Consider the following 19,033-nt stretch of genomic DNA (forward strand, 5'->3'; position numbering starts at 1 on the left):
TTTGTGCCACAGATTCTGACCCAGCCGAGGGAGGAAATTCGATGGTGTGTGTGTGTGTGGAAATGAGGAAGGCTCTGAATAAATAAATTTATTTATTTATTTTATTAGAGTTGGAAGGGACCTTGAAGGCCATCTAGTCCAGCCCCCCACTCAAGCAGCAGTTCCTATACTATTTGAGACAGATGTCAGTCCAATCAAATTAAGGGAGTCTGATGAGTCCCCCAACCTTGAGCAGAGAAAAATATTAACTCTGATTATCAGTGAATGGTGACTGCAAAAAATTTTTTTCTCATTTCTTCCAAAATATTATTTGTGAGTGGAAGATGTGAAAAAATGGAACTCTGCAAGGTTCTTGAACTAAAAGGCGATTTTTAAAAGGACAGTCCGGGTTTGGACCTTACATTAAACCACGCTTGCTTAATCATGGTTGACTGAGCGCATCCCAAGCGGCAACAAGCCAGGCTCTATAAACCAGGGCTTAGAAATCTGATTATAAATATCTCCAAGTCTCAATGAAAGGATTTGATTAATACACCTATTCTATCGCTGTTCATTTAATAATAATAGCTTTCAAAATCATGGTTAATGGTTTCATACACCATGCAAAGGTCACACAAACCATAGTTTGGAACTTCTGTCTGGTCATTCTAAGCAGAAAGACCGGCATAAATAAAATAAGGGGGCCGATAAGGTCCCACAGAGTTGGCCTTCTCTGGGTCTCGTCGACCAAACAATGTCGTTTGGCGGGCCCCAGGGGAAGAGCCTTCTCTGTGGCGGCCCCGGCCCTCTGGAATCAACTCCCCCAAGAGATTAGAACGCCCCCCACCCTCCTTGTCTTTTGCAAATTACTCAAGACTCACCTTTGTCGTCAGGTGTGGGGGAGTTAGGATATTCCTTCCCCTAGGCCATTACAAGTTATGTATGGTATGTTTGTGTGTGTGTTTGGTTTTTATAATAAGGGTTTTTAGTTGTTTTATTAACTTGGATTGTTACATGTTGTTTTTTATCATTGTTGTTAGCCGCCTCGAGTCTGCGGAGAGGGGCGGCATACAAATCCAATAAATAAATAAAAATAAAATAAATAATCCTAATACAAAGACACCTCCCAGCTGTAGCAGAAATACACCAACAAAGGACTTCAACCAAACGTGAAGCTCCCTTGTGGCATATATGTAAACAGTGTTTATTGAATAAGCCACATTTGGCTGGTATTTTTGGGGGAAGGAGGGCGGGGGAGCTGGGTTTTATTTAATGAAAGCTTAATGAATAAACATAGGATTCATTTGCAGAATTCCAGGGCTGTAAAACATCTCTTGCAAAGTCACACAAGTTGCGTGACAAGAAAACTCCTTTTTTTTCCGTCGGCCTTTGCAGCACGACAAACGATCTTTGTTGCATGCTGAGAGAGGGCTACGATAGGCCAGGTTAAGCATCTGAAGCGTTGGAACAAATAAATTGTTCTTGGATGCTAGTTTTGGGTGGACAAACAAGGGATGGCCATTGAAGGGAGAAGAATGCAAAGCTGAAGGGATGATGAACAAGATATAGCAATAGAATCTTAGATTTGTATCTGTATATACAGTGTTCCCTCGATTTTCGCGGGTTCGAACTTCGACTACTGTAATGCTCTCTACATGGGGCTACCTTTGAAAAGTGTTCGGAAACTTCAGATCGTGCAGAATGCAGCTGTGAGAGCAGTCATGGGCTTACCTAGGTATGCCCATGTTTCACCAACACTCCGCAGTCTGCATTGGTTGCCGATCAGTTTCCGGTCACAATTCAAAGTGTTGGTTATGACCTTTAAAGCCCTTCATGGCATCGGACCAGAATATCTCCGAGACCGCCTCCTGCCGCACGAATCCCAGCGACCGATTAGGTCCCACAGAGTGGGCCTTCTCCGGGTCCCGTCAACTAAACAATCTCTGTGGCGGCCCCGACTCTCTGGAACCAACTCCCCCCAGAGATTAGAACTGCCCCTACTCTCCCTGCCTTCCGTAAACTCCTCAAAACCCACCTTTGCCGTCAGGCATGGGGAAATTAAACATCTCCCCCTGGGCACGTTTAATTTATACATGGTATGCTTGTGTGTGTGTCTGTTAGTATATGGTTTTTTTAAAATCTTTAAATATTTTAATTATTGGATTATTATGATTTGTTTTCACTTGTTGTGAGCCGCCCCGAGTCTTCGGAGAGGGGCGGCATACAAATCCAAATAATAAATAATAAAATAAATAAATATACCACGGTTTTTCAAAAATATTAATTAAAAAATACTTTGCGGGTTTTTTCTCCTATACCACGGTTTTTCCCACCTGATGACGTCATATGTCATCGCCAAACTTTCGTCTGCCTTTAATAAATATTTTTTTAAATAAACTTTAATAAATTGCAATTTAGGGGTTTAAAGTGTTAAAGGGAGGGCTTGTGATACTGTTCATAGCCAAAAATAGTGTATTTACTTCCGCATCTCTACTTCGCGGAAATTCGACTTTCGCGGGCAGTCTCGGAACGCATCCCCCGCGAAAAGCGAGGGAACGCTGTACTATTATTAATTTAATTCCCTTTGATTTTTCTTCTGTACTTACTATTGTGCTTTCTCTTTTTTAAAGTGGAAAGTTAATAAAAATATTTAAAAGAAAAAGAGATTTATAGACCGCTTAATAATAATAACAAGAGTTCGAAGGGACCTTGGGGGTCTTCTAATCCAAGCCCTTACTTAGACAGGAAATCCTACACTTCATATTGTTTTGGCGTCCTCTCTAAGCGGTTTACAGAGTCAGCCTCTTGCCCCCATTAATCTTGAGTCCTCATTTTTGCCAACGTTGGAAGGCTGAGTCAACCTTAGATAGATAGATGATAGGTAGATGGGTAAGTAGATAGATCACAGTAGCGATAGGCCTTAGACTTATATACCGCTTCACATTGCTTGACAGCTTTCTCTAAGTGGTTTACAGAGTCAGCCTCTTGCCCCCAACAATCTGGGTCCTCGTTTATTGACCTCGGAAGGATGGGAGGCTGAGTCAACCGATGGTTGGATGGATGAATGGATGGATGACAGCTATGGAAGATAGATGGAAGATAGATAGAAAATAGACAGAGAGACAGATGATAGAGAAATAGATGGTATGATAGACCAGTGTTTCCCAAGCTTGGCAACTTGAAGATGTTTGGACTTCAACTCCCAGAATTCTGGGAGTTGAAGTCCAAACATCTTCAAGTTGCCAAGGTTGGGAAACACTATGATAGACGATAGATGGAGAGATGGATGGGGAGAGAGAGATGATACAATAGATAGATAGATAGATAGATAGATAGATAGATAGATAGATAGATAGATAGATAGATAGATAATTGATTGATTGATTGATTGATTTGACATGTATGGCGCCCAATCCCATAGGATTTATAGTGTGATATGATATATAGATAGATGATATGAGAGATTATAGACAGACAGATGAATAGATAGATATGGAGGGAAAGATGGCTAGATGATAGGTAGATGAAAGGTAGATGGAAGAGAGGTAGAGCGATAGTTATAGCAATGGTCCTTAGACTTATATACCGCTTCATATAGCTCTTTCTAAACGGTTTACAGAGTCAGCCCCAACCGTCTGGGTCCTCATTTTACCCACCATGGAAGGATGGAAGGCTGAGTCAACCTTCAGGAAGGAAGGAAGGAAGGAAGGAAGGAAGGAAGGAAGGAAGGAAGGAAGGAAGGAAGGAAGGAAGGGCAGTCGTAATAGCAGTTAGACTTCTATGGATTCTGGGGAGTGAGATTTCAACTGCTGACCTACAGCTAGCAGTTAGCTGAAGTAACCTGCAGTGCTGCACTCTAACCACTGTGCCACCCCTGGTTAAGAGCCCTCATTTGATCAGGTAGAGAAATTCTGTATCCCGCCTTGTGTTTATAAAAGGGTGCAAAGAAGTTTTCAAGGGCGTCTAATAAGCGAGATCGGGATGTGTCACACGCAGTCTTTTGAGATTCATTCTCTTTCCTCTTCCTTTTCCCCCCCCCAAGGTCTGTTTTGCGCTCGGATTCTCCCGCTAAGATTAGCTCCATGGAAAAGAAACTCCTGTTTAAGAGCAAAGAGCTGCAAGACACCCAGGATAGGTGCCACAAGGTATTTATTTTCCATGGCCGGCCTCCTTCTTTGCCCCGGAAGTCCACAATCCTTGCGGCCTAAAGGACCTGCCAGAGGTTGACGTTGATTGGCAGCTTGACGTCGATTGGCGGAGGAGTTTCCTCATCGGACGAGAAAAAGTCTGTTAACCAGAAGATGCTCTGGATCCATCCAAGATCCTTGATCAGCCCAGCTCTTGACATCCTGTCTTTCGTCTGATGCTTTCTCTGTCTCTCATTCTCCTTTTTTGAGTACCGCAAAGTCTTGGGGGGGTATTTCTTTTTCTCTCCCCCCTTCTCCTTCCTGGTCCTTCTGCTTCTGTAACTGTGGCACCCACCTCTTTTGATTTACAACGAACCGCGTTCTTAACTCTTTTCTGGAAATAACCTGCTTTGGGGCAAATCCGCGGAAAACGCCGTTTTTCCCCCCGAAGGACTTTTTCGCGGGACTTTTTTGCGCTTTCCTTTGCTTTGATCCTTCCTCTGAAAAGATACCGGGGGGGAAGTCCTCTTCTGGAGTCCGAGATGGATTTGGGATAAAGCTAAAGCCGACCCATCTCTGGAGCGAAAGAGAGAGAGAGAGAGGAATAATAATAATAATCCTTTTGTAAAAAAACACAACACCTCCAATCGAGTGGAAAAAAAAATGATTGTCACTTCTTGGCTAACCGGGGTTCGAAGAGGGACTGAAGGCCCACGAGCCGCGTGAATGAATGGGGTGACTTAGAATTACTGCTTTTTCCCCAAGAAGGAAGTGTGAATTTCCCAGGACCAGAAATAATGGTATTTGCCTTTTTTTAAAAAACACCTTCGTTTCTCTCCTTTCCTGGGGTGGTACAGTGGTACCTCTACCCAAGAACGCCTCTACTTACGAACGTTTCTACATAAGAACCGGGATTATTTTTGCCTCTTCTCAAGAACCATTTTCCACTTACAAACCCAAGTTTCCGAAACTGTAAACGGAAAATGCAGGGAGAAGCCTCCGTGGGGCCTCTCTAGGGATCTCCTGGGAGGAAACAGGGCCGGAAATGGCCAGGAGAAGCCTCCGTGGGGCCTCTCTAGGAATCTCCTGGGAGGAAGCAGGGCTGGAAAAGCCAGGGAGAATCCTCTGTGGGGCCTCTCTAGGAATCTGGGAGGAAACAGGGCCGGAAAAGGTGGGGAGAAGCCTCTGTGGGGCCTCTCTAGGAATCTCTTGGGAGGAAGCAGGGCTGGAAAAGACAGGGAGAAGCCTCCATGGGGCCTCTCTAGGAATCTCCTGGGAGGAAACGGCCGGAAAAGGCGTGGAGAAGCCTCTGTGGGGCCTCTCTAGGAATCTCCTGGGAGGAAACATCCATCCTCCCTGTGGTTTCCCCAATCACATACATTATTTGCTTTTCCATTGATTCCTATGGGGGAAATTGCTTCTTCTTACAAACTTTTCTACTTAAGAACCAGGTCACGGAACGAATTAAGTTCGTAAGTAGAGGTACCACTGTACTTTGACACCGCCAGCTCACTGCTGGTTATCCCATTTAAAAAACCTACAGGATTTGGCGGCATAGGAGTCGAATAAATCAACCTTTTTGATGTCTGTTTGCAGATGGAGCAGGAGATGACCCGCTTGCACCGGAGAGTGTCGGAGGTCGAGGCTGTGCTCAGCCAAAAGGAGGTGGAACTCAAGGCCTCCGAGACCCAGCGATCCCTTCTCGAACAGGACCTAGCGACCTACATCACAGAATGCAGTGTGAGCCTTTCCCCCTGTTTAAATTTAATTTAATTAATTTGACTTCTGTGCCGCTCCAATCCCGTAGAACTTGGGGCGGCTTACAACAATTAAAAAAACAATACAACAAGACAATAAAAAGAAGTCGAACAACAGTAGTAATTAAAATATTATGGAGATTGCTAGGGCAACAAGAATGATCAAGGAAATGGAAAAGGCAGGGAGAAGCCTCCGTGGGGCCTCCTCAGCCTTGGGGTGACTTGATCGAAGTGTATAATATCATGCATGGGATAGAAAAGATGGATAGAGAAAAATTCTTTTCTCTATCACACAATACTAGGACGAGGGGGCCCTCCCTAAAGCTCATAGGCAAGAAAGTGAGGACAAATCAAGGGGAATATTTTGTTGGTTGATGGAATTCACTTCCAGAAGAGGTCGTGACCGCTGTCAGCCTGGAGAGCTTCAAGGCAGCATTAGACTGATTCAGGGATGCCAAGTGTATCATAGGTGGTTATAGAAACGGATGTCCATGTGCCGCCTCTATGTTGGTTGAGGCAGGCAGGATTCCCTTGAGTACCATTTGTTGGGGGTCCAGGGAAAGGGAGGGTTTTGCCTTCTCTTTCTGCTCAAGATCCCCATGGACAATTGGTGGGCCACTGGGTGATACAGAATGCTGGACTCGATGGACTTCCTCCCTTCCCACTCTCCCTCCGTTCCTTCCTTCCTTTTTTTCATTCCTTCCTATCCTTCTTTTCTCCCTCCCTATTTTTCATTCCTTTCTATCCTTCGTCCCTCCCTTCCTATTTTTCATTCCTTCCTATCCTTCCTTCCTCCCTCCCTCCATATTTTTCATTCCTTTCTATCCTCCCTCCTTCCCTCCCTTCCTCCCTATTTTTCATTCCTTTCTATCCTTCCTTCCTTCCTCTCTCCCTCCATATTTTTCATTCCTTTCTATCCTCCCTCCTTCCCTCCCTTCCTCCTATTTTTCATTCCTTTCTATCCTTCCTTCCTCTCTCTCTCCCTATTTTTCATTCCTTTCTATCCTCCCTCCCTCCCTTCCTCCCTATTTTTCATTCCTTTCTATCCTTCCTTCCTTCCTTCCTCTCTCTCTCCCTATTTTTCATTCCTTTCTATCCTCCCTCCTTCCCTCCCTTCCTCCCTATTTTTCATTCCTTTCTATTCTTCCTTCCTTCCTCTCTCCCTCCATATTTTTCATTCCTTTCTATCCTCCCTCCTTCCCTCCCTTCCTCCCTATTTTTCATTCCTTTCTATCCTTCCTTCCTTCCTCTCTCCCTCCACATTTTTCATTCCTTTCTATCCTCCCTCCTTCCCTCCCTTCCTCCTATTTTTCATTCCTTTCTGTCCTTCCTTCCTTCCTTCCTTCCTCTCTCTCTCCCTATTTTTCATTCCTTTCTATCCTCCCTCCTTCCCTCCCTTCCTCCCTATTTTTCATTCCTTTCTATCCTTCCTTCCTTCCTCTCTTTCTTCCTTTTTTTCATTCCTTTCTATCCTTCCTTCCCCTTCCAAATGCCGCCTCTAAGTTGGTCGAGGCAGGCAAGATCCCCCTAGGTACCATTGGTTGGGGGGGCCAAGGGAAAGGGAGGGTTTTGCCTTCTCTTTCTGCTCAAGAAAATGCTTTAGGAGTTGTTGTTTTCCCCCCTCTTAGCTGACCGCCTTCGCTTCGTCCCAGCAAAGGGGCCTTTCTGTTTCCAACCTTGCATTTTTTTCTCCCAGAGCTTAAAGCGAAGTCTGGAACAGGCTCGGATGGAGGTGTCGCAAGAGGACGACAAGGCCCTGCAGCTCCTTCACGATATAAGAGAACAAAGTCGCAAATTGCAGGAGATCAAAGAACAGGTACGGATAACTCTCGCTCGGGAGGACGTAACCGTGACAGCTAAGGTGAGGGATGCCCAAGGAAGGGCTCCAAAAACGTTTACTACCACACTGTGGGCGTGGCTTATTTTTTGGGTGTGGCCTGCCAGCCATGTGACCGGATGGGAGTGGCTTGGTGATCATGTGACAGGAGAGTGGCTTAAAGGTCATGTGACTGGCTTAAAGGTGGCCAAGTTGACGTCAACGGTTAGGGTGCCTGGCCTCTTATCTATTTACTATTACTGAACATCCAAAATATACTCTTTAATTCTATGTATAAATGCGACGTGTATATACATATTACACAGAGGCACACAACCACAACAACACAAGAGCACACAACAGATTTAAACTTAATATTAACCGCTCCAAACTTGACTGTAAAAAATATGACTTCAGTAACTGAGTTGTGGAAGCGTGGAACTCATTACCGGACTCCGTAGTGTCATCCCCAAACCCCCAACACTTTACCGTTAGATTATCTACGGTTGACCTCTCCAGATTCCTAAGAGGTCAGTAAGGGGCGAGTACAAGTGCCCTAGAGTGCCTTCCGTCCCCTGTCCTATTGCTCTCCTATATCTCCTATACCTTTCTTCTATTCCTATATCTCTTCTTCTATTCTTTCATTGATATGTTCTATTCCTAACCTTCTTTTCTATTATTTCTTAGATATATTTTACTATGAGTATCTCCTCTATAACCTTCATCATATATTTTACTATGTGTATATAGATATATACCCACTAAAACCCTCATTGTGTATTGGACAAAATAAATAAAATAAAATAAAATACAAAAGGATCTTGACAAACTTGTACATTGGGCGCTATCAAACAAAATGAAATTCAGTAGTGAAAAAAGCAAAGTTCTACATTTTTTCTTTTATCCTTTGTCATCTAGTCAATTATAGAAATTATCCCATTTGTCTGGAGGATGGAAGGGAAAGTTGGGGGGGGACACGATCGAAACATTTAAATAGGTTAAATGGTTAAATAGGTTCAAGGAGGGAAGTGTTTTTAATAGGAAAGTGAACACAAGAACAAGTGGGCACGATCTGAGGTTAGTTGGAGGGGAGGTCAGAAGCAACGTGAGAAAATATTATTTTACTGGAAGAGTAGTAGATGCTTGGAACAAACTTCCAGCAGACGTGGTTGGTCAATCCACAGTCACTGAATTTAAACATGCCTGGGATAAACATAGATCCATCCTAATATAAAATACAGGAAATAGTGTAAGGGCAGACTAGATGGACCACGAGGTCTCTTTCTGCCGTCAATCTTCTATGAATGAGGAAGGAAGGAAAGAAAGAAGGAAGGAAAAAAAGAGAAGGAAGGAAGGGAAAGAAGGAAGGAAAGAAAGAAAGAAAGAAAGAAAGAAAGAAAGAAGAATCCACAGTCACTGAATTTAAACATGCCTGGGATAAACATAGATCCATCCTAAGATAAAATACAGGAAATAGTGTAAGGGCAGACTAGATGGACCACGAGGTCTCTTTCTGCCGTCAATCTTCTATGAATGAGGAAGGAAGGAAAGAAAGAAAGAAAGAAAGAAGGAAGGAAGAATCCACAGTCACTGAATTTAAACATGCCTGGGATAAACATAGATCCATCCTAATATAAAATACAGGAAATAGTGTAAGGGCAGACTAGATGGACCACGAGGTCTCTTTCTGCCGTCAATCTTCTATGAATGAGGAAGGAAGGAAAGAAAGAAGGATGGAAAAAAAGAGAAGGAAGGAAGGGAAGGAAGGAAAGAAAGAAAGAAGAAAGAAAGAAAGAAAGAAGAATCCACAGTCACTGAATTTAAACATGCCTGGGATAAACATAGATCCATCCTAAGATAAAATACAGGAAATAGTGTAAGGGCAGACGAGATGGACCACGAGGTTTCTTTCTGCCGTCAATCTTCTATGAATGAGGAAGGAAGGAAAGAAAGAAGGAAGGAAAAAAAGAGAAGGAAGGAAGGGAAAGAAAGAAAGAAGAATCCACAGTCACTGAATTGAAACATGCCTGGGATAAACAGATCCATCCTAAGATAAAATACAGGAAATAGTGTAAGGGCAGACGAGATGGACCAGGAGGCCTTTTCTGCCGTCAATCTTCTATGAATGACGAAGGAAGGAAAGAAAGAAAGAAGGAAGGAAGAATCCACAGTCACTGAATTTAAACATGCCTGGGATAAACATAGATCCATCCTAAGATAAAATACAGGAAATAGTGTAAGGGCAGACTAGATGGACCACGAGGTCTCTTTCTGCCGTCAATCTTCTATGAATGAGGAAGGAAGGAAAGAAAGAAGGATGGAAAAAAAGAGAAGGAAGGAAGGGAAGGAAGGAAAGAAAGAAAGAAGAAAGAAAGAAAGAAAGAAGAATCCACAGTCACTGAATTTAAACATGCCTGGGATAAACATAGATCCATCCTAAGATAAAATACAGGAAATAGTGTAAGGGCAGACGAGATGGACCACGAGGTTTCTTTCTGCCGTCAATCTTCTATGAATGAGGAAGGAAGGAAAGAAAGAAGGAAGGAAAAAAAGAGAAGGAAGGAAGGGAAAGAAAGAAAGAAGAATCCACAGTCACTGAATTGAAACATGCCTGGGATAAACAGATCCATCCTAAGATAAAATACAGGAAATAGTGTAAGGGCAGACGAGATGGACCAGGAGGCCTTTTCTGCCGTCAATCTTCTATGAATGACGAAGGAAGGAAAGAAAGAAAGAAGGAAGGAAGAATCCACAGTCACTGAATTTAAACATGCCTGGGATAAACATAGATCCATCCTAAGATAAAATACAGGAAATAGTGTAAGGGCAGACTAGATGGACCACGAGGTCTCTTTCTGCCGTCAATCTTCTATGAATGAGGAAGGAAGGAAAGAAAGAAGGAAGGAAAAAAAGAGAAGGAAGGAAGGGAAAGAAGGAAGGAAAGAAAGAAAGAAAGAAAGAAAGAAAGAAGAATCCACAGTCACTGCATTTAAACATGCCTGGGATAAACATAGATCCATCCTAAGATAAAATACAGGAAATAGTGTAAGGGCAGACGAGATGGACCAGGAGGCCTTTTCTGCTGTCAATCTTCTATGTTTCTATATCTTATAATATGTATACCTTCTTTTTAATAACAGACCGAACTCTGTTATTTTAATGACTGAACAAATGAATGAAAGGACAAATTAATCGATGAATGAATTTGCGAGTGATCGAACGAACAGATTCCCGAATCTTTCTTCCCCTCCATTTTCCCTTCCTAACTTTCCAAGATGTCTGACTTCTCCTTCCGTTTCTCAGGAGTACCAAGCCCAAGTGGAGGAAATGAGATTGATGATGAATCAGCTCGAAGAAGACCTGATTTCTGCTCGGAGACGCAGCGACCTTTACGAATCGGAGCTAAGGGAATCTCGACTGGCCGCCGAAGAGTTCAAGCGAAAAGCCACCGAATGTCATAACCGGCTCCAAAAAGTAGCTAAGGTCAGCTCCTTCAGAATTCCCTGGCCGGTTTCTAATCTATCCGGCTCCTGGTGGATTGGGAAAAGAGAGAAATTTGAAGGGAAAGCAAGTAGAATGCTTGGCTGCATAGCTAGAGGTATCACAAGCAGGAAGAGGGAGATCTCAGGGACCGCCTTCTGCTGCACATATCCCAGCGACCAGTTAGGTCCCACCGAGTGGGCCTTCTCCGGGTCCCGTCAACTAAACAATGTCGCTTGGCGGGACCCAGGGGAAGAGCCTTCTCTGTGGTGGCCCCGGCCTTCTGGAATCAACGCCCCCCAGAGATTAGAATTGCCCCCACCCTCCTTGCCTTTCGTAAGCTGCTTAAACCCCCTCTGCCGCCAGGCATGGGGGAATTGAGATATTCCCTTCCCTCTAGGCTTATAAAATTTATGCATGATATATCTGTATGTATGATTGGTTTTTAAAAATTACTTTTAATATTAGATTTGTTTATATTGTCTTTTTTGCTGTTGTTAGCCGCCCCGAGTCTGCGGAGAGGGGCGGCATACAAATCCAATTAATAATAATAATAATAATAATAATAATAATAATAATAATAATTGTGATCCCACTGTATAGAGCGCTGGGGAGACCCCATTTGGAATAATACTGTGTCTAGTTCTGGAGACCTCACCTACAAAAAGAGATGGATACAATTGAAGGGGTCCAAAGACGGGCTACAAAAATGGTGGAAGGTCTTAAGCATAAAACGTATCAGGAAAGACTTAATGAACTCCATCTGTATAGTATGAAGGACAGAAGGAAAAGGGGGGACATAATCAAAACATTTAAATATGTTAAAGGGTTAAATAAGGTTCAGGAGGGAGGTGTTTTTAATAGGAAAGTGAACACAAGAACAAGGGGACGCAATCTGAGGCGAGTTCAGAAGCAACATGAGAAAATATTATTTTACTGAAATAGTTGTAGATGCTTGGACAAACTTCCAGCAGACGTGGTTAGTCACTCCACAGTTGCTGAATTGAAACATGCCTGGGATAAACATAGATCCATCCTAAGATAAAATACAGGAAATACTATAAGGGCAGACTAGATGGACCATGATGTCTTTTTCTACCGTCAATCTTCTATGTTTCTATTTTTCTATCTCTGCTGGGGGTGGGAAACTCCATAGTGGCAACAGGAAAGGCATCGGGCCAGTAAAACACTCAGCCCCAGATTATGGGATCATTAAACGATGATGCCGATGCTGAAATGGCTGTGTGAAAAAAATATTATTATTATTGTTGTTGTTGTTGTTAATTTATTATTTATTATTTATTAGATTTGTATGCTATATGATATATAAGTCACTTTTTTCGCTGATGTTGCAACTTTTATTGAAAGAGTCATAGATGCTTGGAACAAACTTCCAGCAGACTCACACAGTCACTGAATTTAAACATGCCTGGGATAGACATACATCATTATTATTATTATTATTATTATTATTATTATTATTATTATTTATTAGATTTGTATGTCGCCCCTCTCCGAAGACTTGTAGAAACTTCAGAGCTGCATACTTTTCTGTTAATCTGTATCCGATTACTAAATTGCACATTCTCTTTAATTCTCACCTAAAAGGTTAAAGACCAAGGAAAAACGGAAGTGGGAGAGCTGTATTCCAAGCTGGAGAAGGTATATTTAATAAGTCTCATTTTCTTTGTGGAATTTTTCGCGGTAACATCCCGGAATAATGTTGGGGATTCTCAATCGTCCAGCTCATGGTGGCCCCAATGAGGCTTTTCTAAAAAATGAGCACACTGTATTCGTTTTTCTCTGAAGGACTTTCGCTTCTCCTTGAAGAAGCTTCTTCAGTTTCTGGCGAACCATTGGAACTGAGAACCGAGGAACCTTCTAGGACGAGGAGCGAAACCTCTTCAGGGAAGAACGAAGGGAGTGCAGTTGTTTTTTAGGAATGGAAGAAGCTTCTAAGATGAGAAGCAAAACATTTTCTTTTAAATAATCTTCACTAGTTATTTATATTAAAAAAACCAAATACCATAAAATAAACAAAGACAAAGATAAAATAGACATATAAATAACAAATTTCATAATTACAGTTATATATCAGGTCTTAAACACTCAACAATTTACACCGAAGCCAACCTCCCAGCTGTTTTATGTCAGCCTACTTATTTTTACATTACTGTATTATAATTATTAACTAAATCTTAATCTTATTAATTTCAGTCATATTGCCTAAGTCAGTGTTTCCCAACCTTGGCAACTTGAAGATATTTGGACTTCAGCTCCCAGAATTCCCCAGCCAGCAAATGCTGGCTGGGGAATTCTGGGAGTTGAAGTCCAAATATCTTCAAGTTGCCAAGGTTGGGAAACCCTGGCCTAAGTCATAAATTATCCATATTAGCCATGGGTTTTGGGGTTGTTGGGTTTTTTTTTGAGCTGGGTAATGTTCTGTCGGGCTCTCTGGTAGACTCCTCCCGAAAATTCACAGGCAAAAATTTCAGACCCACACACGTTTGAAAATTCAAAACAATGTTCTTTATAATGAAAATTCACATAAACTAAGCCCTCTTTTGGTATAGCAAAGAGCACTCGTCTCCAAACAAACTGGTAATTTGCACAAGTCCCTTATCAGTTCTGTGATACTTAGCTTGCAGCTGTGAAGCAATTCACAGTCCTTCTTTCACAAAGTGAAACACACTTTGCTCTGGTTTAGTTTCAAAGCGGGGAAAAATCAGCACACAAAAGGTCCAAGTCAGTAAAGCAGTCACGAAATACCACGATCAGATAATCCTCCACAATGGCCAAACCCACAGGCTGCTCTTTATAGCAGCCTCACTAATGACCACAGCCCCACCCAACCACAGGGGGCCTAATTTTCTTTGATAATAATCTCTCAGTTGCCTATGCATCGCTCTCCGCATGTGTGGCTGTATCATTAACTCTTGTTCCGAATCCAAGGAGGAGCTAGATAATTGATCTCCTTCTGAGCTGTCTGCCACACTCTCCTCCTCCCTGTCACTCATGTCTTCTTGGTCAGAGGAGCCTTCATCAGCAGATTCCACCGGGGGCAAAACAGGCCTGCAGCATGTGGATGTCTCCCCCACATCCACAGTCCTTGGGGCAGGAGCTGGGCCAGAGCTAACCACAACAGGTAATAATCCAAAAAAGAACAAGAAGTCCGCAGCCCCAAAAGACACCAACAATCAGCACTTAAATCGGCATAGATTAACTTCAAAATTTAACATCAGACCTGCAATCAAATCAACAATACTCCAATCAAGAAAGGGACAATGGCGAACAGCCCAACCAAAGGCCAAGGAAGACATAATAGCAGTCTTCCAATATTTGAGGGGCTGCCTAGAACGAAGAGGGGGGTCGATCTATTTTCCAAAGTACCAGCAGACAAGACGAGAAGCAAAGATTAAAAACCAACCAAGGAGAGAAGCAACCTGGGATTAAGGGGAAACCTGACAGTGAGGACAATTGACCAGTGGAACAGCTTGCCACCAGAAGTTGTGGAATCTCCATCACTGGAGGTTGTAAAGAAGAGACTGGACAATCATTTGTCCAGAATGGTGTAGGGCTTCCTGCCTAAGCAGGGATGGGAGTAGAAGACCTCTAAGGTCCCTTCTGTTGTGGTTAGCTCCTGCCCCAAGGACTGTGGATGTGGGGGAGACATCCACATGCCGCAGGCTTGCTTTGCTCCCGGTGGAATCTGCTGATGAAGGCTCCTCTGACCAAGAAGACATGAGTGACAGGGAGGAGGAGAGTGGGGCAGACAGCTCAGAAGGAGATCAATTCTCTAGCTCCTCCTTGGATTCGGAACAAGAGTTAATGATACAGCCACGCATGCGGAGAGCGATGCATAGGCAGCAACAACTGAGAGATTATTATCAAAGAAAATGAGGCCACCTGTGGTTGGGTGGGGCTGTGGTCATTAGTGAGGCTGCTATAAAGAGCAGCCTGTGGGTTTGGCCATTGTGGAGGATTATCTGATCGTTGTGTTTCGTGCCTGCCTTGCTGACTTCGACCTTTGTGTGCTGATTTTTCCCCGCTTTGAAACTAAACCAGAGCAAAGTGTGTTTCACTTTGTGGAAGAAGAAGGACTGTGAATTGCCTCACAGCTGCAAGCTAAGTATCTCAGAACTGATCAGGGACTTGTACCAATTACCAGTTTGTTTGGAGACCAATGCTCTTTGCTATACAAAAAGGAAGCTTAGTTTATTTGGATTTTCAGTATAAAGAACATTGTTTTGAATTTTCAAACGTGTGTGTGTCTGAAATTTGTATCTTTGAATTTTCGGGAGGATTCTACCAGAGAGCTTGAGAGAACACCTTCCAACTCTGTTATTCTAATGAATGAATGAATGAACGAACGAACGAACGAACGAACGAACGAACAAATTAATTTGGTTGGATTAGAGCAGTGGTTCTCAACCTAGGGGTCGGAATCCCTTTGGGGATCGAATGACCGTTTCACAGGGGTCGACAAAAAAGACAAAATTTCCCACGGTGTTAGGAACTAAAGCGTCTATTCTGGCCCCTTGGAACATGTTTTTACAATCCGACCAATCAGGCGTTGACACTGGGGGTATCCCTCTGACCTCCCTGCCAATCAACTTAAAGCTCCGTTGGGAGAATTGGCGCTGGACTTATGGTTGGGGCTCACCGCAACTTGAGGAACTGTATTAAGGGATCGCGGCATTGGAAAGGTTTGAGAACCACTGCACCAGGAGAACCTCCGAGGCCTTTTCCAATTCTTTCTCCTCCTGTCTCGTCTAGATCAATGCAGATCAACAGGTGAAAATTCAAGAGCTCCAAGAGAAGTTGACTAAGGTGAGATTGAATTCTGGATGTACCGGGAGAATCAACCCAGTGAGAAAGTTGGGAGAGGGGGAGGGAGGGGTTTTTTCGGGGTTTAATTTTTTTAAAAAAATATTTTTTTAATTGATTTTAAGTTTCAAATTTCAAGTTTTATTGGATTTATATGCCGCCCCTCTCCGAAAACTCGGGGCGGCTAACAACAATCATGAACAATATACAATAAAATCCAATACTAAAAGCAAATTAAAACCCCTTAATATATAAAAACCAAACATACATACAAACATACCATGTATACAGTTGTAAAGGCCTAGGGGGAGAAAAAAATCTTAATTCCCCCATACCTGGCGGCAGAGGTGGGTTTTAAGTAGCTTACGAAAGGCAAGGAGGGAGGGGGCAATTCTAATCTCTGGGGGGAGTTTGTTCCAGAGGGCCGGGGCCGCCACAGAGAAGGCTCTTCTCCTGGGTCCCGCCAAGTGGCATTGTTTAGTTGACGGGACCCGGAGAAGACCCACTCTGTGGGACCTAACTGGCCGCTGGGATTCGTGCGGCAGAAGGCGGTCCCTGAGGTAATCTGGTCCAGTGCCATGAAGGGCTTTAAAATATAAAGCACACCCACAACATACAACAAGTGCTCAGTGATTTGTGGCTACCACCAGACAACATTCGCACCCCTCCCACAAAATGGGGGCATGTTGTTGTTGTTTTAAATATAATCTTTATTACAAATAAATGGGGGAAGGGAATACAAAAAAACAAAAGGTCTATTTAGACATTGGTATAAATTCGTGCAGTTTTAAAGTATGCAATTCTAAAATAGTATACATATTTACATCGGGAAGAAAAGGGGAAATAAAAAGTAAGAGCATGGAAAAGGAAAAAAGAGAGGGAGAAAGAGAAAGAGAGGAGAGAAAAGCATGTTTTATATATACCATTTTAACTCAAGAGTAATACAGTGTTCCCTCGATTTTCGCGGGGGATGCGTTCCGAGACCGCCCGCGAAAGTCGAATTTCCGCGAAGTAGAGATGCGGAAATAAATACACTATTTTTGGCTATGAACAGTGTCACAAGCCTTCCCTTAACCCCTAAATTGCAATTTCCCATTCCCTTAGCAACCATTTAGATTATTACTCACCATGTTTATTTATTAAAGTTTATTAAAAAAAATATTTATTAAAGGCAGACGAAAGTTTGGCGATGACACATGACGTATTCGGGCAGGAAAAACCGTGGTATAGGGAAATAACCCGCAAAGTATTTTTTAATTAATATTTTTGAAAAACCGTGGTATAGACTTTTTGCGAAGTTCGAGGGAACACTGTATATCTATTTACATATTATAAAGTGATTCCAATTTATTCCTTGTAGCTTGGTCTCGAATTCTACTAACCATAGATCCTCTTACCTTGTCCCATCATCCCATCAGTTCTCGCAAATCAGTTTCATTAGCCGAATTCATTTGTCCATAACCTCAAATTGAATATGATCCACCATTTACCGGTACCAATTTGGTCGCATCCTTCCATCCCAAGACTATGACCGCCCGAGCGCTTTCTATCGTTCCTTGTTTTATTTCTCTAAATTCTCCCATCTCGTTGCTTTTAACTAACACTGCCATTTCCTTTATAATTGTACATCGTATATTTAACATTCTATTAATATAATAATAATAATAGTAATAATAATAATAATAATAATAATAATAATAATAATAATTTATTGGATTTGTATGCCACCCCTCTCCGTAGACTCGGGGCGGCTAACAACAATAATAAACACTACATGTACAATCCAATAATAAAAAACAACTAAAAACCCCTATTATAAAACCAAACATACACACAAACATACCATGCATAACTTGTAATGGCCTCGGGAGAAGAGCTATCTCAACTCCCCCATGCCTGGCGGTATAAATGAGTCTTGAGTAGTTTACGAAAGTCAGGGAGAGTGGGGGCAGTTCTAATCTCCAGGGGGAGTTGGTTCCAGAGGGCCGGGGCTGCCACAGAGAAGGCTCTTCCCCTGGGGCCGCCAAACGACATTGTTTAGTCGACGGGACCTAGAGAAGGCCAACTCTGTGGGACCTTATCGGTCGCTGGGATTCGTGCATTTTCCCCCCAAAAGTTCTGCACTACCGGGCATTCCCAAAGACATATGCATAAACACTCTTTTATCTTAAAAAAAAAAAATCCCCCCTACACAAAGTTTAGAAATCTCCTCTATAGACTTTTCCTGCAAGCTGTAAATGCAGAGGAGGGTGGAACAAGGGCCCGGCGTTCCAAAACAGAGTTAGTCATCTGATAGATAGGAAGGAGAGACAGGGGGGGGGTGGGTAATGGGGATGTGGGGGGTGGGACAGCCTGGAATTTTGAAATCGTGATGCTCAGGGTGCTTTCTCCTCTTCACAACCTGTCAGGGCCAGCTTATTTTTAAATTAAAAGTTTGAGTCAGAATTGCACTATTGAGTAGGAATTTAACTGGAGAAGGCCATGTCGGACACACAAACAAAAAGAGAGAGAGAACACACCAGGTGTATGTCAGTGTTTTCAGCACTCAAAGGCTTTGCTTTGGAAACTATATTAAGGGACGCGGAGACGGCAACAGATTGCGGTGGTTTGATTTGGCTCGGGTTTTTCCATGAATTGGCGTAGGTGCCAAAACATAACTCACGGTGTTCGGTGACTTTTCTTTTTCTTTACTCCCGCCCCCCTCCCCCGCGGTGTGGGAAGCCCACCTAGAAGAATTAGATATTTTGGGAAATATTTAAAAAGGCCGAATCCATCCATCTATCTATCCATCCATCCAACTATCTGTCCATCCATCCATCCATCTATTTAGCTATCTATCCATCTATCTATCCATCCATCCATCTATTTAACTATCCATCCATCCATCCATCTATTTAGCTATCTATCCATCTATCCATCCATCCATCCATCTATCTATTTAACTATCCATCTACCCATCCATCCATCCGTCCATCCATCCATTTAACTATACATCTATCCATCCATCTATCTATCTATTTAACTATCTGTAAACTACTGAAAACCCA

General features: G+C 42.8%; 1 protein-coding gene across 1 annotated transcript in view; it reads left to right on the plus strand.

The window, feature by feature from the left end:
- Positions 1 to 19,033, plus strand: part of CIT (citron rho-interacting serine/threonine kinase) — a 157,267-nt gene that overhangs the window by 36,577 nt on the left and 101,657 nt on the right. The window contains 6 exon segments of the mRNA XM_070763102.1: positions 4,022 to 4,124; positions 5,703 to 5,846; positions 7,560 to 7,679; positions 10,983 to 11,162; positions 12,768 to 12,821; positions 15,936 to 15,989. Coding sequence (XP_070619203.1) covers positions 4,022 to 4,124; positions 5,703 to 5,846; positions 7,560 to 7,679; positions 10,983 to 11,162; positions 12,768 to 12,821; positions 15,936 to 15,989 — 655 coding nt within the window.

Source organism: Erythrolamprus reginae, chromosome 10, assembly GCF_031021105.1.
Source record: "Erythrolamprus reginae isolate rEryReg1 chromosome 10, rEryReg1.hap1, whole genome shotgun sequence".
Taxonomy (NCBI): domain Eukaryota; kingdom Metazoa; phylum Chordata; class Lepidosauria; order Squamata; family Dipsadidae; genus Erythrolamprus; species Erythrolamprus reginae.